Source organism: Perca fluviatilis, chromosome 6 (assembly GCF_010015445.1).
Source record: "Perca fluviatilis chromosome 6, GENO_Pfluv_1.0, whole genome shotgun sequence".
Taxonomy (NCBI): Eukaryota; Metazoa; Chordata; class Actinopteri; order Perciformes; family Percidae; genus Perca; species Perca fluviatilis.
Genome location: NC_053117.1, coordinates 38736062 through 38758679, shown reverse-complemented (window position 1 = coordinate 38758679; position 22618 = coordinate 38736062). Strand labels below are relative to the sequence as shown.

Below are 22618 nucleotides of genomic sequence, written 5' to 3'. Positions count from 1 at the left end.
TGTGATGGAAAAACACCATAAGCTAAAGTCCCAAAAAAGTGTAGCTGCAGCCTCAGCAGGCACGTCTAGCCAGGATATGTGAGGACTTACATGAACTTAGGAAACGCCCTGATACAATCAGGCAGGTGAGATGCCAGACAGATGCTCGTGTTATCTAAAAATGTTTTTCAATTCCCAAACACACCCATCCCTCAGCGAAAAAGCCACAGAGCAAACAGGCCTGCCGAGGCCCCGCATTGTCTAACCCGAGTGAGACACCGGGATGACTAGTTCACACCTGTGTGGGAAGGTTCAAGAATGGCTAAGAGGTTGGAAAGTTGAGAGATTTATGGTGGAGATGGGAGCGATCGTGGTAAAGACAGACAGACCTGCGGGCGCTAAAGGGGGGGGGGGGACTAACCGTGGATGGATGGGAACCAGCAGATTTACATGCACACTATAACTTCATTATTGTGAAAATAAACCACATTACGGTGACTGTGTAATTAAAGCATTTACTGTGCGCGTATGGTTGGCTGTGAATTGATTTCCCCCCCCCAATAAGTTGACGTGATTTGTTTGATAATTAGGTTAATGTCCTGGTGGAAAAAGCTAATTAGTGCCAAGAAATAAGGCGAGTGACAGTGCTTGTGTTCACACACAGGTTATTTGTGTGTGAAATGTTGATGTGGAAATTGGAAATGGGTTCCCTCCCTCCAACCGGCCGTGTTGCTCTTTTGTCAAACACCCTTTCTCAGGTTTGACTTCACAATCTTATTTTATTTATTTTTTTTAGCTTCATCTTGTCATTAATTCAATCCATTGGAGTTTTGTTTTCGAGTGTCCACTTACTAAATGCCCCGGCGTTGGAGAACGGGAGTCTTTTAGTCCTGCCGATCCAGGGACGTCCAAGAGAGGCCATTTCATCTGCAGGTACTGCGGGGGGGGGAGAGACAGAAAAGGAGCCGAAATAAACAACACGTAAACATACACAGAAGAGCTGCAAAGACGAAGCCATTAGTTGCCAACTAATGGATTTAGCACCAACTATTTTGATAACCGATGTATCCGTTTGAGTCATTTTCTATGACAGAAAGCTCTGACGTCAGCTTGCTGAATGTGAATATCCTCTAGTCTTCTCTCCTCTGTGACAGCGAGCTGAACGTCTCGGAGTTGTGGACAAGACAAGACATTTGAGGACGACTAATCCATTAATTGAGAAAATAATCTACAATCTACAATGAAAATGACCGCTAGTTGCAGCCCTGAATACACAGTAACCAAAAACATCAAAAACATACAAGATTTGATGAAATGCATTCAAAAACAGACAGTATAGAAACCAAAACGCATAATCTAAGGCTCTATGTTGCAGGGAAAAGGTATTTATTGTTACTAAACCGCCACATCATTAGGATAATTTAAAGGTGCAGTAGGTAAGACTTCTAAAACTACCTTTCTGTCATATTAGCTGAAACTGACCCTATGTTCCAGTAGAACTACATGAAGCAGGTAATAAAAAAATAAATAAACTGGCACCACCTACAGCCTGTAGTGTGATTTGCAAAAACCCACAGCTCCCTGTTCAGATGCACCAATCAGGGCAAGAGGGGCGTGTCTAACTGCGTGTCAATCACTGCTCATGCACACGCATTCATTCTCCCTTGTAGGAGACAGTTTTGGGCTTTAGCGGAAAGGGGGGAGGGACTGAGAAATTGTTCACATGTTTTGGCTAAGTCCTGGATCTTCCCAATCCTACCTACAGCACCTTTAAATCCCTTCTTAAAACTTACTTTTATAGGAAAGCATTTATGAATATTTAATACACTGTTGGGTTTTATCATCCTGCCCTGCCTTGCCCATTTAATGTATGTCTGTGTACATTTACAGGCATATATATATATATATATACATACACACACACACACACACACACACACACACACACACACACACACACACACACACATCTATTTACATGTATACACACACACATACAGTAGATGGTGCTTCATTGTTGTTGGCTGTGTTGCTCTTGTTTAATTTGCTGGGTTTCTGGAAAGCACTGTGTAACCTTGTTAAGAAAAGTGCTCTAGAAATAAAGTTTATTATTATTATTATTATTTTTATTATTATATAAACCGTAGGGACTGAAGCGTGTAAAAGTGTTATGACTGGGTGTGGGGCCCCGCAGAGATCTCGGGCAGACACCTGTAGCTGCTGGAGTCAGACAGAGCCAGGTTCTGGCACGGTGGGAGAGGGCGGAGAGCCATGTGAACACAACGGACTGCTGGAGGACTGTGAAATTGCCGTTTGTCAAGGAAAAAAAAAAGACCCAAAAAAAAAAAACCAAGGGGCCAGCTGTGGGCGCCCCGTCGCTGAGCCGGAGGTGGGAAGAGACAGCCGGAAGGAAGCCGCGTTTACAGAGGTTGGGGCCGCGGACTCGGCGCTAACATCGCTTTGGCCTTTTGAACCCTCGGACACACAGGCCCTCCTCCTTTTTTGGCGTCAATGGTTTTTCACACATGTATCAAAGTTATCATACAGGGCTTGTGTAAGCGTTTGCTTTCCCTCTTTTTTTTTTTCCCCCTCTCACACACACGTCACAGAGATTTCCAAACGACCGTTTCGCCGCTGCCCATCCCTTCGCCGCCGTGTCACCGCTGTGTCTTTTTGTGATTTATTGCCTCGTGCAACAAGCTTCTTTTTCTTTTTTACATTTTTTTTTTTTCTCCTCCAGCAGTGGAGAAAGCATGGAGCCCGAGCTCGGAAAGCACGGCTCAACCATCTGGTTTGTGAATCAGTTTACATACCGGACACGGCAGCTTGTCATGCATGTGGATTTTTTTTTCTCTCTGGTACAATTTGAAATGAATTAAAAAGGGCTTTTATTTGATAGGTTAGGCTATGTTTTTTTTTTTGCTCATACAGGTCCGTGAAAATGACAAGCGTACTATGGGGTTATACATTCGGTCTGTTAAGTGGTGATTACACAATCTCCCCGTGCATCCTCTGTTATTATTCTACAATGTACACAGGCCTTATTATTTACATAGCTTTTGCGCTCGCGAATTCCTATGCCCAAACAGTGTGACGTCCGGCCATAGCAAACATCTGATGGATGGAGAGGAAGAGGGGAAAAAAAAGACGAAGAGAGAAATCGCGTCGTTTATTTATTATTATTTTTTTAAATGACCAAAAGTAGTAAAAGAGAAATGACGACAAACAAGCAAAACTGGAGTAGTCGTGTATTCACGATCGGATTTAAAAAGAAAACTTCATTCATCACCGGGGGGGGGTTGTAAGGAGGAAGGAAGCTTGGATGGCTGTGCGGGTTAAAAATGGAAAAGACATTATAGCAGGGGGTGGGGGGCGGTGGGGGTGGGGGGGAGGGAGGAGGGAGAGAAAAAAAAACATTTTCAGGAATGAGTTTGTCGGAGCAGGCAGAGGGTATTGTTTCCTGACAGCTGGGGTCCAACAGAGAACCGAGGCAGGAGGTGGGGTGTGGGGTGTGGGGAGTGTGGGGGGACCCTTTTTCCCTTTCAAAAAAAAAAAAAAAAAAGAGGGGGAAATTCTTGGAGTTGACATCAGCCCTCTTCATTTTCTACTATACTGCTCCAGGCTGAATCGTAGGTTCCCAGCTAATGGGCCCTGGTCCATACAACTGTCAGGAGCCGGTTGCCTTTAGAGGCTGCTAGCTCCCACGTTGAAACTTTACTCTGCTGTGTGCACGGCGCCTAATGAATGCTGCTCTCCGGAGAGAGAGAAAAATCCAAAAACAATGCAGGTTTTTCTCTCTCTCTCTCTCTCTCTCTCTCTGTCTAATCTATGTCAATCATGAGTCCTTCCACAAATGAAACCAGCGCTATTGTGAGCGTTTGGGTCTTGCCCGGGCCGTGCCCGCCACCGGCTCTCCACCCACCTCCCTCCCGCCCAAATCCATCCTTTATTTTGACAGCTTCTGCCAGGACCGAGGGAACATGCCCCCTGGGCACTTTTTTGGGGGGTTTTGGAGGCGCCTACTTTTCTTTTAATTGCCAGCGTTGCCCTATGGAGCAACTGTTTCGCACACTCGCCGGAACATTCAGCCGCACGCTGTCACATTAGCTCTAGTCCAGACTACGGTAGCAGCACACCACACTCACTAACACAGGAGAGAGAGAGAGAGAGAGAGAGAGAGAGAGAGAGAGAGAGAGAGAGAGAGGGAGGGTGTTTGGGTCTAGGAGTTGTTTCAGGAAACAAAAGGCGAGGAATCGTGGGCCGTGCTGCTGAGCGAAAAACTTTCTCACTGTTGCAGGGGAGACAACCCGACCCGAGGGAGGTGTAAGAAAAAGAAAAGTTACGACAGAGGCGGCACTTACAGTGGATGACTCAAACAGTTATGACGAAGTGATATTAAACGTTTGCAAAAGATTGAAACAGGAGATACGTTAAATAACGGCGACTACGTCTGATCTTTTTCTCTTCTTCTTCTTCCAGAAACTGCAGATCAAGAGTCACTTTGAGTACGTCTGCTAGAAGTGGGTCTGAAAGTTGTAGGTTATTTTTTTTTTTGCTGACAGGGCACAGTGGCTGATTGACTTCCTAAGAGCAGCTGACAGCGGCAGGAGAGCCAATGACACAATGATGCATGTAATATTCTGGTTTTTTTTGCCCTTATCCCGAAAAAGACAATATTCCGTCTAAGCTGTTTACACGGCTGATAAAAAAAGACTATTCCCCTAATATTCCCGTTTATATGAAGCGGTGTTAAATAGGATTATTTCATAGTTTTGCACCAGTGGTGGACTGTGGAACACAGCGTCCCTCTTTGATCACTTCAACCCTCTTTCTTTAAAAAGGTCAGTGTAGCGATGTGTGAGGATATCCCAAAACCTGTTGGTATCCAAGTCTTTCAAGACGTTTAAAAGCGGCTGCGTTTCTCCTTCTTTTCTTTCGTCCGTGCATCTCTACCGCAGCCCTGCACGCTGTCGGCTGGTTGGTTTGTCTCCGACAACCGTAGCAACGCACAGAGCTGACCGTAGGCCGTAAACTGTCACAAACTGCAGTAAAAACCCCTGATTGAGACACAGATTCTGAATGCGCTGTATACATGTCCAAAGAATACCTATATATATATATATATATATATATATATATATATATATATATATATATATATATATATGTGTATTATATAGGTATATATATGTGTATTATATAGGTATATATATCATATTCTATGTAATATCATATTATGTAATCTGAAAATGCTATATTTGGGGTAAAAAAAGGCCTTATTCTGAATATCCAAACAGAGTATGCAGTTTAAGTGACCTGTATCAAATTCAGAATAAGTGTGCGTGTTAACCTACTCAATGTAACTGCAGAACATTAAGAGATGCTTTCCACATGCCCTTATTTTATTTAGAAACAAATACAGACATATGGTCGGGGCACATAGCAACGGGAGCTGGAAGCTTTGGGTAAACCGACTCGGACGGACTACTGAAAGAAACGAGCAACCAAAGGGAAGTTTAGCTGATCCATTTTCACAGCTTTCTCTAATTGTCTTCCAGCTTTCCCTGCTGCCTCCAACACTCAGAATAGACATCAGTAGAATGTGCTACTTTTACAGGACCCAGATGCGACAAAGGTGGCAGTGATGCCACCGAAATTTTCCAAAAAGGGCTACACTGGAGCACTTTGGTTTTTTGAACACAGAGAATGCAACATATGCTCTGGGGCCTGTGGCCTGCCAGAGCTGGGTTCTAATTGTTACATCGCTCTCACAGAGCGAACGGAAAGCCCAGCCAAGAGTCTTTGTCATCTCTGAAGTGTGTGTGGTGCCATACTGCAGGCCAACATCAGAGCGCCGAGGAGAGGCAGATGTCTGGACATTTTGCTGTCAAACTAAGTCAGAAACTCTGCCAAAGAGACGGCGAGAAGAAGAAAAAAAAAAATCCAAAACTTTGCTAGCTGCTGTCTGTCGACTCCAGGGCGAAGTAAACTCAGAAATAATATCAATGTAGAATTGTACTTCCAGTCATATATAATGTGCATAAAATATTTCTTGATTCTAGAAAACAGCAGATATGCGCAACAACTAGAGCTGCAACTAACGATAATTATCATTGTCGATTAATCGGTCGGTTATTTTCTCAATTAATCGATTAGTTGTTTGATCGGTTTCCCCAAAAAAAGCCCAAGATGACGTCCTCAAATGTCTCGTTTTGTCCACAACTCAAAGATAGTCAGTTTACTGTCACAGAGGAGAGAAGACACTAGAAGCATGCATTTTTTGGGGCTTTTCTGCCTTTAATTTGACAGGACAGCTAGGTGAGAAAGGGGAGAGAGAGAGAGAGAGAGAGAGAGAGAGAGAGAGAGGGGGGGGGGGGAAGAAATGCAGGAAATCATCACAGGTCAGATTCGAACCCTGGACCTCTGCGCTGAGGCATAAACCTCTCAGTATATGTGCGCCTGCTCTACCCACTGAACCAACCCGGCCACGAATCTTTCACTTTTTTTTCATAAAAAATTACTTAAACCAATTAATCGATTACCGAAATAGTTGGCAATTAATTTAATAGTTGACAACTACTAGTTTCTTCTCTCCTCTGTGACAGTAAACTGAATATCTTTGGGTTGGGGACAAAACGAGACATTTGAGGTCATCTTGGGAAACACTGATCCACATTTTTCACCATTTTCTGACATTTTAGAGACCAGACAACTCATCCATTCATCCAGAAATGAACCCACGGATTAATCAACTTTAAAAAAAAATAATAATCGTTGCAGCCCTATTATAATCTTAAACATTATCTAAATGTTATTGCGTCTTATGCTGAATTGCATTAACTCAAGAAGTCAAGAGCAGACAAAGTCAAAGACCTAGAGCCAGTAATAAAGGAGAGCTTATGTAGGCCACGGAGCGGCAGCTCAGACGCTCGTCAAACGGCTTCTCCTGGCTCGTGTTGAATAGCCGAGCGGCAGGAATGCCTCGGCGGATCGCTCCGGCAGATAATGTCAATCACCTACTGTGTGGAGAGCCCCTCCCCATTGTTTTCTTTCACCCCCCCCCCAACAGAAAACAAATGGGCCGCACAGCTTGCTGTTTGGCTGAGGTGTTAATTACCGTCCCCTGCCCCGTATGAGCAGCAACTTTCAGACAATGGGCCCCGTCAGGCCCCCCGCTCGACTGTCCCTCCCTGGTTTGCTCTGCTGATATCACCTGCCCACGCGGGGGCCCATTGACACCTCAACCTGATCTATGCACCGAACACAATTAAAAGCTTTTTTGGGGGGACAAAGACATTGTGATAAGTAGCCCCCGCCTGGCTGCAGAGTTTGCATTAAGGCTCATTGTTGGCCAACATTAGAGGCAATTACAGCAACAATTCTTAAGCAAACCACGGCGGCCATTGTGCTAATTAGTGTGTAATTGATGGGGAAACGACAAGCGGCTCAGCCGCTCAGACCCACAATGCACTGCTGGGCCACTGCAAATTTTTTCTGAATGGGGACCATGTCCCATTATCCGGTTCACTGTGAAGTAAGTAGATTAGTCAGGGAGGAAGTTATTAATTAAAGCTATTTTAAAGGAAGGTACAAAGAGATAAAAAGGACAAATATATATTCAGGGAGGGTGTAACTTGTACAGACTTTGTTTTATTGTTTTTCTTCTGTCTGTCTTTAGATGCTGAAATCAGTCACGTCGGGCACCTACGCTTCAGGGCCTTCGTCTACTAAAGAAATATTTAGTCCGATTTTGTCGACTAGTCGATACGTTGATTTAACACATGTCGACAAATCTGTAAAACTGAGTTCCTCCGCAAAGAATCATGCAAAAAAGCCACACTTTAAATTTTGTGTTGTCCAAAAAATGTGCTCAGAAGTTTCTTGGAAATAAATCACAGAGGTGATATGGAGAAAATCAAACACCTCGACATTGTTGACCAAATACCTTCGATATCGCTATTGCGATGATATTGGAGGAGACTACTGGTGCTTTCACAAAATATTTACAAAATGAGATCTGTGATAAGTAATCACCAATAATGTGGATATAATGACTAAGTGGGGTAAAGGCAAATAGTAGAACTGCGAGGACAGTCTGCCAATAAGTAAGTACGTCTAAAAAGTTCAGAAAATGACAACACGAGGGTTAACACTCATATGATTTTGTCGACTAATCCATACGTTGATTTAATCGACAGATCTGTAAAAACACACAAGAAGAAAACACTTGAAATCTTGTGTTTACCAGATATGTTGATCAAAGGTTTCTTGGAAACAAGTCATTCAGGATAAAAAAAAAAAGGATAAAAAAAAAATTACTAATCGACTCAAGAAATCTTAGTCGACTGAGACCAAAATCTTCCGATAAGTCGACTAATCGCTCTCCTTGGTTCCTCTCATGCTGGGCGATATGGAGAAACTCAAATATCACGATATTTTTGACCAAATACCTCAATATCGATACCGCAACAATATTGTAGAGTTGACTATTGGTGCTTTCACAAAATATTTACACAATGAGATTTTTGATAAATAATCACCAGTAATGTGGATATAATGACTAAGTGGGTAAAAGCAAATAATAGAACAGTTACAACAGTCTGGTAAGTTCAGAAAATGACATCACTTTACTGTAAAGCAGCCTTTAAAACCAGGAAAAGACACTTATGTCATATTAAGATATTACGATATCCAAAATCTAAGACGATATCTAGTCTCATATCACGATATATCGATATAATATTGAAATATTGCCCAGCTCTACTTTGGAAATCTAAAGTCAGAACTTTAATGGAAACAAATCACTCAGCATTAAAAAGCATTTAAAAAAAAAAAGACTTCTCGACTCAAGCAATCGTAGTCGACTAAGACCGAGGCCACCGATTGGTCGACTAACCGTTAAGAAGTGGCAGCCCGGCTACATTCGTCCGTTTTCCCCGCTCTTCACTTGAGTTACACATACAGCCGAGTCTCTTTGCGTTATATTAACCCCGAGCAGCCTGAGTGGAGATAGCATCCTGCTAATGGCGAGCACATTTGAAGTGTCCATTAGTCCATAGAGGAATGAAGTTAAGTGACTATGACAGGGCCACTCCCTCCATTCGCCGGGGCCTCCATTGTGACCCGGTTGGTCTCCCTGCGCTCTTATTCACAGCCCGGTTTAAAAAAAAAAAAGAAGAAAAAAAAGAAAACTGGGTCAAAGGTCAGACATCCAGAGTGCTGTGGTTTCTATGGCAACATGGCCTATTAAGGCCAGGCTCATTGGCCTCTCAACATGCTCTTGTACACAAAAGAACTATTAGTGCAAAGAGGGAGAGAGGAGAGTGAAGAGGGGAGGCAGCGCCAGGGAGGTCCCGACAACACAGACGCAAGGTTTTTCCAACGTTTCCAAGATGGTTACGCACTCTGCCCGCGGCTCCGTTCACGTCTATATGGAGCAGAGCAGCGGAGATGAATCAACTGGTCGCTTTGCAACATTTGCCTCTTCTTATTATAACCCGAAAAGCTCATTTTCACTCATGTCAAGAGTGCGATTATAAAGTTACAGGCCTCAGGTTCACAATGAGGTCATTAAACTGTCTTAAGGTTTGCGTTTAGAAACTTTATTTCTCCAGTGGAAACTTGGGTAATTGTTCTGAAACGGCCGATTATTCAATTTGTTGTCGACTTTTAAAACAATCGCCAACTACTTTGATAAATCGATTATTTGGTTTGAGTCGTTTTTTTTGGGTGAAGAAAAAGTCTAACTTCTGTGATTGCAGCTTGTTAAATGTGAATATGTTCTAGTATGTGGCCGGTTAGCTCAGTTGGTAGAGGGGGGCGCACATATGCAGAGGTTTATTCCTCGACGCAGAAGGTCCAGGGTCCAGAGTCCGACCTGCAACGGTTTTCCTGCATGTCTCCCCCCCCCCCCCACCCCCTCTCTCTCCTCTTTCATATCTCAGCTTTCCTATCCAATAAAGGCAGAAAAATGCCCAAAAATAAATCCATGTGAATATTGTTCTAGTGTCTTCTCTCCTCTGTGACAGTAAACTGAAGATCTTTGAGTTGGGGACAAAACGAGACATTTGAGGACTTCATCTTGGGCTTTGGGAAACACTGATCGACTCTTTTCTTTTTACCATTTTCTGACATTTTACAGACCAAACATCTAATTGCTTAATCTAGAAAATAATCGACCGATTAATTGACAATGAAAACAATCGATAGCTGCAGCCCTAGTTGGGATGGCAGCTCCACATAATCCCTCATCCATTTCCATGGCTTTATACCAACCCCTCCCCCACAACCAAATGTGACTCATTTACCTCAAATTTTGAGTAGCTACATTAGGGGGGGGGGGGGGGGAAACAGATCTAATCATAGAGTAGACCAAGGAGCCTGGGAAACACACACTTTTTGTTAGACCTTCTTCTGACACGTTATGGACCAAACAACTAATCCATTAAGCGACAGGGACTTTCCAAGATTTCCAAGATGGTTGCACGAAGAATCACGCAAAAGCATCGCTTTAAATCTTGTGTTTACCAGAGACGTGCTCGTAAGTTACTTGAAAATAAGTCAATCAGCACGAGAAAAAAAAAAAGCATAAAAATATGACTTAACGCTTAAAGAAATGTTAGTCGACTGAGAGCAAAACGGCCGATTAGTCGACTCAGAGGAAGCAGCCCTAGAGTTTAGAGGACACTTAAGTATGGCTGGGCAATATATTGATATTATATCGATATCGTGATATGAGACTAGATATCGTCTTAGATTTTGGATATCGTAATATCGTGATATGACATAAGTTTTGTCTTTTCCTGGTTTTAAAGGCTGCGTTACAGTAAAGTGATGTACTTTTCTGAACTCACCAGACTGTTCTAGCTGTTCTATTATTTGCCTTTTCCCCAATTAGTCATTATCTCCACATTACTGATGATTATTTATAAGATATTTTGTTAAAGCACCAATTGTCAACCCTAGAATATCGCCGCAATAGCGATATCGAGATATTTGGTCACAAATATCGTGATATCTGATTTTCTCCATATCGCCCAGCCCTACACTTACGGCATTACTGCATAACTTTTTGATATTAAAGAACGTCCGTTACATTCAAGCCATTGCCAGATGAGTTGTTACAAAGCTAGTTAAGACTATCAGATCTACACAGGTTGCGCAATCACAGAAGGCTTGTATCGCGTGGACGCGCCGACAGCATTGTTACTTAGAATTCCTCATGGGTGCGACAGAAACTACACACTATCGCTTTAAGAAGAAACTGTCTGTGTGGGTTATGTATTAGGAAATCCAAAATAAAAAAGGTTGAGCTGCATATAAAGTAGGGCTGCACGATATGAGCACATTATGCGATATGCGATAACGTTGCCGAATATCGCCATTCACGATATTACCTGCGATAAATAATCCGATATTAAAGTGTACTCAGTTCTGCAATTAAACAAATTGAAAAAAGGAAACCATTTCCAACAAATTGAAAGTTGAGTTGAATAAAAAAAGGAATCAAAATCGTTTGGTTTTAACTGACGTTTAAGAGTGTATTTCGAGGTACGTCGCAGCTTTTCCCGATGCGTTTATTGCGCCACGTTTTAATATTCAACTCCTAAAAAGTCAACAAGCAACGGTGTCAGAGACTGTGTCCTCATGCCTATTCTGTCCAAACTGGCTACTAAACTGGGTTTATTTAAGAGTCCTGGGAGTGATTTTACTGCCGTTTGAGTCATAAAGCAGCATGTAGAGAAAACAAGGCCAAAACAAACAGATTCTTAAGCATTCGGTCCCAGCGAGCGAGCTGCCACTTCAGCAGGAGTTTGCATTTTTTTGCAACTCAAGCAATTATTTTGTATCAGGGGTTTTTGTTTTTTCTTCTTCCCGTTGCATGATGACATGATTCCTGAGTTATTGCTTCCCGGATCCACAGCTTTTAAACCTAACTCGAGTCTTTGAATGAAGTCGCCATTGTTCTAAATCCGTCTCGTTGACATCCAGCTACTTTGAATCAGACGTAGTTTAACCCTTTGTGTTGTCTAACAACTTGTCAAAAATTTTAAACTGCTGAAAATTTTCGTTTTAGTCACATTTATCAACGTTTAAATCACATTTATCAACATTTAAGTCAACATTTTCCAATGTTTTAGTCAATTTTTTTAACGTTGTAGTCACCTTTTTCAATGTGTTAGTCAAATTTGTTAACATTTTAGTCACTTTCAACATTTTAGCCACTTTTTTAATAATTTAGTCAAATTTTTCAATCTTTGAGTCACATTTTTCAAACGTTTTAGCCACTTTTTTCAATAATTTAGTCACATTTTTCAACGTTTTAGCCACTTTTTTCAATAATTTAGTCAAATTTTTCAACGTTTTAGCCACTTTTTTCAATAATTTTGTCACATTTTCCAACGTTTTAGTCTAATTTTCACAGTTTTAGTCACATTTTCCAATTTTTGTGTCGATTTAATCAACGTTTAAGTCACATTTTCCAGTGTTTTAAGTCACATTTCTCAATGTTTGTCACTTTTTTAACGTTTAAGTCACTTTGCTGCATGTCATTCCCCCTCTCTCCCTCCCCCTTCATGTCTAAGCTGTCCTCTCAAAAGTAAAGCTCTAAAATGCCACTAAAAAAAGGAAAGTTCTCATTTGTTTTACCTGCGAGGAACATTGCGTGGACCCATCCATGTTATTTCTGATACAGAACGGGTTAAAGGAAGCGTTCAGTCTCGCTGGGGTTAAACTTAGGAACAAGTGAGTAATTCTGTTACAGAGCAGCACAAACAGCAGGCCATATAAAAAAAAAAAACTCACTGTATAATTAGACACACAAGAAAATAATTACGCATCTGGTGAGAGCAAGGCCATCCCATAAAGATGGAGAGGAGGGTGCGAAGCTATTCAAGTCAATTATGTGCAGTCCGTTATGTGGTTTTCCGTACCTGGGAGAGATCTGCTTTCTATTGTCACAGACTGCTCCGTGTAATGTCAACGTGATCTGATGTCAGGACGGGCTACACCCCCAAAATGTCAAAGGTGTCGTCCTTTCCCCCCCCCCCGTGTCCTGTGGCGTTGTTTGTCCGAAACGCACAGGAACACGACTTTTTATTGTTTGGGGAGTCGCCTCGTTTTCATTGAAACTCACAGCCGTAAACATCGGTATAATTAACTCCAGAGCACGCGGTGGTTCCCAGTGGTCGGCTGCAGCGGGGGAATGTAACTAAGTACATTTACTCAAGTACTGTACTTAAGTCTAAATGTTGAGGTACGTGTACTTCACTTGAGTCTTTTCTTTTCATGCCACTTTCTACTTCTATTCTGTTACATCTCAGAGAGAAATATTGTTCTTTTTACTCCGCTACATTCATCTGTTACAGCTTTAGTTACTAGTTACTTTAGTTACTCCGCTACATTCATCAGTTACAGCTTTAGTTACTAGTTACTTTAGTTACTCTGCTACATTCATCTGTTACAGCTTTAGTTACTAGTTACTTTAGTTACTCTGCTACATTCATCTGTTACAGCTGTAGTTACCAGTTACTTTAGTTACTCCGCTACATTCATCTGTTACAGCTTTAGTTACTAGTTACTTTAGTTACTCTGCTACATTCATCTGTTACAGCTTTAGTTACTAGTTATTTTAGTTACTCTGCTACATTCATCTATTACAGCTTTAGTTACTAGTTACTTTAGTTACTCCGCTACATTCATCTGTTACAGCTTTAGTTACTAGTTACTTTAGTTACTCCGCTACATTCATCTGTTACAGCTTTAGTTACTAGTTACTTTACACATTCAGATTCCTGCACACAAAACACATGTAGTTTATAAAATCAGATGTTGTATTCTAAAGTAAACTAGCCGACAATATAACGGCTACAAGTCTCCAGCTGAGATGATGAGACCTTTAAACACACAGCTGGTTGGATCCTTTACTCTTTCTACAATGGGAGGATGTTTTACTTTTAATACTTTAAGTACATTTTCCTGATGATACTTACAGACTTTTACTTAAGTTACATATTGAATGCAATGTTAGTGTGTGTGTGTGTGTGTGTGTGTGTGTGTGTGTGTGTGTGGTGTGTGTGTGTGCGTCTGTGTGTGTCTGTGTGTGTGTGCCTGTGTCTGTGTGTGTGTGTGTGTCTGTGTGTGTCTACAGTACATTTTCCTGATGATACTTACACAAATTCACTTAAGTAACATTTTACTTCTAACAGAGTATTGTTACAGTGTGGTATTAGTTCTTTTACTTAAGTAAAGGATCTGAATACTTCCTCCACCGCTGGTCGGCTCGATGTTTACAGTAAAGACTGACTTAGAAATGAAGTGTGTGTGTGTGTGTGTGTGTGTGTGTGTGTGTGTGTGTGTGTGTGTGTGTGTGTGTGTGTGTGTGTGTGTGTGTGTGTGTGTGTGCGCCCGCGTCTACGCCAATGACACACTAGTGAGACCTGAATTTTTCATTTATGACCAAACACAAACTGACTGGAGACAGCATGGGTTAGCAATATAATGCAGCGTTTCCTGCCAAGGCATTTAGGAGGCAATAATCCAGCATGCACCCCTCACCCTGAACACGGCAAATACCACAGCGCAGCAATCACTCCAAACTCTGGGCGAAGACATAAAAATAATCTTTTTCTCTTCTTTTTCCAGAAACTGAAGATAAATATTTACCCCCACTGAAGGAGCAAATTTGAGTACGTCTGCTAAAAGTGTGTCTGAAAGTTGGTTTTATTCCTGACAGGGCACAGTGGCTGATTGTGTCTCTCTTTTTTTATTTATTTTTTACTTCCTAAGTGCAGCTGACAGCGGCAGGAGAGGCAAGGTACATTTACAACGCACATAATGTTCCGTTTTCAGCCCTTATTCTGAAAAAGATGATATTCTGACTAAGCTTTTTTATTATTCCACTAATATTCCCGTTCATATGCAGTCGTGCCAAGTAGGATTTCTTTTCAAAGTTTTAAACCGGTGGCGGACTTGTTGGACCGTGCGAACACAACGTCCTTCTTTCATTTCAGCGGTGTGTGCGCATATCCAAAAAAATCTGTTGATATCAAAGCCTTTGATAATGTTTAAAAGTAGCTGTGTTTGGGGCGCCCTGGTAGCTCAGTTGGAAGAGCAGGCGCCCATATATATATATATAGAGGTTTACTCCTCGACGCAGCGGCCGCAGGTTCTTTTTTATTTTATTTTTTTAAAGATTTCTTTATTTAAAAAAGGGACAACGCACATTAATCAACACAAGTACAAGGTCCAATGTGTAAATGCGCCAGATTTTAGCCATACAGGCTCATTTTCATCTGCAGTCCCTATAGCAGGTTGAGGGCTTAAAAACAATAGATGCGCTACATCGGTTCAACTCCGACCGGCGGCCCTTTGCTGCATGTCATCCCCCTCTCTCTCTCTCCCCTTTCATTTCATCAGCTGTCCTGTCAAATAAAGGACTAAAAATAGGGCTGCTTGATTATGGAAAAAAATATATAATCACGATTATTTCAGTCAATATTGAAATCACGATAATTTAACACGATTACTCGTTGACTTCTGGAAAGATGTAATTATTGAACTTAAAAAATAGTGGAGAAAGTTAAATAAATCAATAGTAAAAAAAAAAACACATACCACTGAAATTTGCCTCAATACTTGTCCTATTTAAACTTTATTTTTTCATTCAGAAAAGAGAAAATAAGCGTTTACTTGCAAAACGTAATGAGCTAAATAATTTGTTTTTCTCGATTATTCTGTTTTTGTGATCACTGGGAGCCGAAATCATAATCCCGATTACATTTCGATTAATTGCACAGCCCTAACTAAAAATGGCCAAAAATTCATCTTAAAAATAAAAAAAAGTAGCTGTGTTTCTCCTTCTTTTCTTTCGGCCATGCATCTCGGCTGGTTGGTTTGTGTACAGTCACCACTAACCGTACACCGTAAACAGGCAAGAGGCGAATATTCCAAATCTGATTCAGGTCATGTAAACAACATATTCCGTTTCAATAGCCCGAATAAGGCCTTTTTACAAATTGACCTTCTTTTTTTCATCAAGACATATGGGATACAGCGGTATTTTTCTGGTTTTAGAAGAATTCTTTGGACATGTGTACAGCGCATTTAGAGTCTGCGTCTCAGTCGGGGTTTTTACTGCAGTTTGGGACACTTTACGGCCTCCTGCCAGCTGTAGAGACGCACGGGCAAAAGGAAAAGGAGAAAACACAGCTACTTTTAAAACATCCTGAAAGACTTGGATATCAACAGGTTTTTGGGATACCACATCGCAACGCCGAACATTTTCAAGAAGCCGGTTGAAGGAATGAAAGAGGGACGCCGCGCTCACACGCTCCGACAAGTCCTTTTAGAATAATCCTATTGTTGCGCGGCTGCCATGTAAACGGGAATATATCGGTGAAATATTCCCTTTCATTAGCCGTGTAAACAGCTTAGTGGGAACATTGTCTTTTTACAGAATAAGGGCAGAAAAACGGAAAATTATGTGCATGTAGACGTAGTCAGTGAGGCATCTTGAAGGGGCGACAAGTCAGTTTTGAAAAGCCTGGAGGTGGGCATAAGTGGGTGTAGTGGAGAAGGAGAGAGAGAGAGAGAGAGAGAGAGAGAGAGAGAGAGAGAGAGAGAGAGAGAGAGAGAGAGAGAGAGAAAAGGGCCTAAATTAAACACATTTGTTTCTGCTCTCACATACCACAAGTCTTATGAAAACAGAGGGCTGATTGTGTTCACTCCGCAAGTCCCCCCCCACCCTCCCCCTCTCTTCACCACCACCCAGCTCCACACCCACCCCCCACCCACCCCCACCACACACACACACACACACACACACACACACACACACACACACACACACACACAGCTGCCTGCAGATGCCTCCTGTGTTTGCTCTCCGAGTGCAGGCGCAAACCTCCAGACCCCGCAGACCCCGGGCCCTGCCTCATCTCACTTTTTACTACCTGACATCGCTATCACCCCACCGCTAACTCCACTCACTCCACTCTCCACACACACACACACACACACACACACACACACACACACACACACACACACACCGCTGTCCCACTCAAACGCGCAGACGTATTCACACGCCACAGGTATGATTCAACCCTCCTCGGCGCCGTTTTGCACGGGACACACACACACACACACACACACAGGCTGACCGTCCCAAAAAAAATTATTCATCACGTGGGGAACGTGCACGAATAAAACGTCTCTTGTTCTTCTACTTCTAACAGACGTAAATCAGACAAACTACAACAAATATTTAGCATTTTGTTGACTTGGAAACCATCTCACTTGACGTCTAAAGCTGGGTCTGTTCCCCGGGATCTCGTTGAATAAGACAATACTTTCACAAGTCATTTTCACAACTTCCACAGTTGTGCGACAAGGCGCACAACTTCCTACCATGACATTCCCCTGGATTAGTTATGTGTGTTGTCAGCAGTGCCGCGGGGAGGTCTGGAACGTCGGCAATTTTTTTTCCCCCTTTCTTTTTCATACCTTCATACATTTGTAAAAGTCATTCCTGCTGCAATCTACAGGTTTCATTTTCATCCCGCTGCGCGTCCGAGTACCGAGAGCTAAATCATGAGCCAGTGATAGCTTCGGCTGGAAATCCAGGGATCCTCTTACACGTCTCAAACGTTTGGAAAGAATACAGTTTTCGTGGCCGGGTTGGTAGAGCGGGCGCACGTGTGCAGAGAAGTTTATGCCTCGACGCAGAGGTCCAGCGTTCGAATCCGACCTGATTTCTTGCATGTCTTCCCCCTCTCTCTCTACCCTTTCTCACCTAGCTGCCCTATCAAAATAAAGGCAGAAAAGCCCCAAAAACAATCTTAAACAGTTTCCTGACTAAACTTTGACAGATAAGCAAGTCTGTGATCCACTCGACATCCCCTGATCTTAACTATTAGTCAAAATAATTCATGATTTCTGCTTTTTTTCCAACTTAAAAATTGGATATGTCATATAAATAAGGTTTATTGACCATGAATTTTAAAAAAAGGGTTCGAAACATCGGAAAAAAGGCGCCCCAAAAAAGTTTAAATCCCTAATGATCCCTAAGGACAACAAGTTGATGACCGACGAGAAGACCACACGAGGGTTAAGTAACATTTTCAGTGCAGGACTTTAACTTGTAACAGAGTATTTTGACAGTGTGGTATTAGTACTATTATCTGATAGGGCTGTGCTCGATTGAAGAAATTCTTAGTCGACTAACACTCATTCAACCGTACCGACTAATCGATTAGTTGATTTAATCGACAGATCTGTAAATCTGAGTTTCTCCGCAAAGAGTCACGCTAAAGCACCACTTTAATTCTTGTGTTTACCAGAGATGTGCTCGTACGTTTCTTGGAAATAAGTCATTCAGCATGAAAAAAAGCATCAAACATGACTAATGGAGTACAGAAATCGAAGTTGACTAAGACCAAAACGACCGATTAGTCGACTAATCGACTAAGAGGGAGCAGCCCTAGTATCTGAATACTTCCCCAATCCCCCAGTGAGAAGGTGTAGCCTTTAAAGGAGTCCCCCGGCGGGATGTTGTTGGGTCATCAGCTCTCTTGAAAAGCGAAACAATGGCGTACAACCATTAAGCGAGGGACTGTCTATCTCCTGAGAACGTCGTAGGTTTTTGCTTGTCCTCTGATGGTGCGTTCTTTTTGTCCACCGAAGTCGATCTACGAGTCGTTTTCCGGAGTTACGACCCGGAAGTTGCAAAAAGAACGCCCCCGAGGTCGTATTTACGACTCGTCAAGTCGTCTGAACTCAGAGGACCCCGAGCTCACTTTCAAAGATGGCTACGTCGTGCATCACACGTAGTCAACATTGTGGTTTTCTACAATTTTAAGCACTTTTGTCTTTGTTGTAATCAAATGAAGAAGTCGTACACATAGCGCTGTATACTGCTACCTATAGGCATGTCACTACAGTCTTATTAGGAGTTAAACATAGTGCTGTATACTGCTACCTATAGGCATGTCTCTACAGTCTTATTAGGAGTTAAACATAGCGCTGTATACTGCTACCTATAGGCATGTCTCTATAGTCTTATTAGGAGTTAAACATAGTGCTGTATACTGCTACCTATAGGCATGTCTCTACAGTCTTATTAGGAGTTAAACATAGCGCTGTATACTGCTACCTATAGGCATGTCTCTACAGTCTTATTAGGGAGTTAAACATAGCCGTGTACTGCTACCTATAGACATGTCTCTACAGTCTTATTAGGAGTTAAACATAGCGTGCGGTATACTGCTACCTATAGGCATGTGTCTACAGTCTTATTAGGAGTTAAACATAGCGCTGTATACTGCTACCTATAGGCATGTCTCTACAGTCTTATTAGGAGTTAAACATAGCTGTATACAGCTACCTATAGACATGTCTCTACAGTCTTATTAGGAGTTAAACATAGCTGGTGTACTGCTACCTATAGGCATGTGTCTACAGTCTTATTAGGAGTTAAACATAGCGCTGTATACTGCTACCTATAGGCATGTCACTACAGTCTTATTAGGAGTTAAACATAGCGCTGTATACAGCTACCTATAGGCATGTCTCTACAGTCTTATTAGGAGTTAAACATAGCGCTGTATACTGCTACCTATAGGCATGTCTCTACAGTCTTATTAGGAGTTAAACATAGCGCTGTATACAGCTACCTATAGGCATGTCTCTACAGTCTTATTAGGAGTTAAACATAGCGCTGTATACTGCTACCTATAGGCATGTCACTACAGTCTTATTAGGAGTTAAACATAGCGCTGTATACTGCTACCTATAGGCATGTCTCTATAGTCTTATTAGGAGTTAAACATAGCGCTGTATACAGCTACCTATAGACATGTCTCTACAGTCTTATTAGGAGTTAAACATAGCGCTGTATACAGGCTTCAAAATTAACATTTTCGTCTATCAGCCAAATGGTTAATGAATTTTCAAATATTACCAGCCATTCAATAGATTACCATTGGGTTTTTGGCTGGTGAGTGAAGCAAATCTACCAGCCACTTGCATATTTCACCAGCATTTGGCTGGTAAACGGTGCTAATTTAGAACCCTGGCTGTATACTGCTACCTATAGGCATGTCTCTACAGTCTTATTAGGAGTTAAACATAGTGCTGTATACTGCTACCTATAGACATGTCACTACAGTCTTATTAGGAGTTAAACATAGTGCTGTATACTGCTACCTATAGACATGTCACTACAGTCTTATTAGGAGTTAAACATAGCGCAGTATACTGCTACCTATAGGCATGTCTCTACAGTCTTATTAGGAGTTAAACATAGCGCTGTATACTGCTACCTATAGGCATGTCTCTACAGTCTTATTAGGAGTTAAACATAGCGCTGTATACTGCTACCTATAGGCATGTCGCTACAGTCTTATTAGTAGTTAAACATAGTGCTGTATACTGCTACCTATAGGCATGTCTCTACAGTCTTATTAGGAGTTAAACATAGCGCTGTATACAGCTACCTATAGGCATGTCTCTACAGTCTTATTAGTAGTTAAACATAGCGCTGTATACTGCTACCTATAGGCATGTCTCTACAGTCTTATTAGGAGTTAAACATAGCGCTGTATACTGCTACCTATAGGCATGTCTCTACAGTCTTATTAGGAGTTAAACATAGCGCTGTATACTGCTACCTATAGGCATGTCACTACAGTCTTATTAGTAGTTAAACATAGCGCTGTATACTGCTACCTATAGGCATGTCTCTACAGTCTTATTAGTAGTTAAACATAGCGCTGTATACTGCTACCTATAGGCATGTCTCTACAGTCTTATTAGTAGTTAAACATAGCGCTGTATACTGCTACCTATAGGCATGTCTCTACAGTCTTATTAGGAGTTAAACATAGCGCTGTATACTGCTACCTATAGGCATGTCTCTACAGTCTTATTAGGAGTTAAACATAGCTGTACTACTCGCTACCTATAGGCATGTCTCTACAGTCTTATTAGGAGTTAAACATAGCACTGTATACTGCTACCTATAGGCATGTCTCTACAGTCTTATTAGTAGTTAAACATAGCGCTGTATACATGCTACCTATAGGCATGTCTCTACAGTCTTATTAGGAGTTAAACATAGCGCTGTAAACCGCTACCTATAGGCATGTCTCTACAGTCTTATTAGGAGTTAAACATAGGCCGGTATACTGCTACCTATAGGCATGTCTCTACAGTCTTATTAGGAGTTAAACATAGCGCTGTATACTGCTACCTATAGGCATGTCTCTACAGTCTTATTAGGAGTTAAACATAGCGCTGTATACTGCTACCTATAGGCATGTGTCTACAGTCTTATTAGGAGTTAAACATAGCGCTGTATACTGCTACCTATAGGCATGTCTCTACAGTCTTATTAGGAGTTAAACATAGCGCTGTATACTGCTACCTATAGGCATGTCTCTACAGTCTTATTAGGAGTTAAACATAGCGCTGTATACTGCTACCTATAGGCATGTGTCTACAGTCTTATTAGGAGTTAAACATAGCTGTATACTGCTACCATAGGCATGTCTCTATAGTCTTATTAGTAGTTAAACATAGCGCTGTATACTGCTACCTATAGGCATGTCTCTACAGTCTTATTAGGAGTTAAACATAGCGCTGTATACTGCTACCTATAGGCATGTCTCTACAGTCTTATTAGGAGTTAAACATAGCACTGTATACTGCTACCTATAGGCATGTCTCTACAGTCTTATTAGGAGTTAAACATAGCGCTGTATACTGCTACCTATAGGCATGTCTCTACAGTCTTATTAGGAGTTAAATACCGCCTGATTAGTTATTTTGTAGCTTGTGCAGCTGAAATTGGCTAGAGACGCTCGGTTGCTATATGACAACAATGGCTTTAAGCCGAGTCTTGAGCAGAAAGCAGAGCAGTAGCCTAACGTTAACGTTAATCAAAACGTAATTTTCATGTATCAAACTGTGAACTATATTTGTGTAATATGTCAATAACTGGGTGAATAGAATCCTAAATGTTACTAAAAATGTTACAAAAATCCATCTTTTCTCCGACTCGTAGTATCGTGTGACAAAAAGAACGCAACAACCGCACGGTTATTCGTATTTCGACACAGATGTGACGTCACGCTCAAGCTACTAGTCGCGATCAAAAGACAAAAAGAACGCACCATGAGTTCAGACGACTTGACGAGTCGTATGTACGACCTCGGGGGGCGTTCTTTTTGCAACTTCCGGTTCGTAACTGCCGGAAAACGACTCGTAGATCGACTTCGGTGGACAAAAAGAACGCACCGTTATTTTGTCTCGTGTTCCGAACGACGCGTGCACTCCCGCCCCTCCACGCGGCTAAACTCGCTCAGCCGAGACGTGAATACGGCTTTTATATTCTTTACTTTAAGGGGGAGATACACAAAAGTTTAAAGAATGAAGGGAAACGTCACAGCTGGAGGTGTTTTCACTGTTGATCTGTTTCGCGGTTTGTTTTTTTTAGCTTCGATAAATGCAACGTCTTTACAAAAGTCAACGAGTAATCGTGTTCAATAATCCTGATTTCTGTATTGGCCTAACTAATTGTGATTCTGTTTTTTTGTTTCCATAATCGAGCGGCCCTAATATGTTCTAGGGGACCCAACGT

At 41.8% G+C, this 22618-nt stretch overlaps 1 protein-coding gene across 2 annotated transcripts in view; it reads right to left on the bottom strand.

The window, feature by feature from the left end:
* tcf7l1b (transcription factor 7 like 1b) overlaps positions 1-22618 on the bottom strand; it is an 89432-nt gene that overhangs the window by 43037 nt on the left and 23777 nt on the right. For both annotated transcript variants that reach the window (XM_039802709.1, XM_039802710.1), the window contains exon 4: positions 832-915. In XM_039802709.1, coding sequence (XP_039658643.1) covers positions 832-915 — 84 coding nt within the window. The remainder of the gene's footprint in view (positions 1-831; positions 916-22618) is intronic.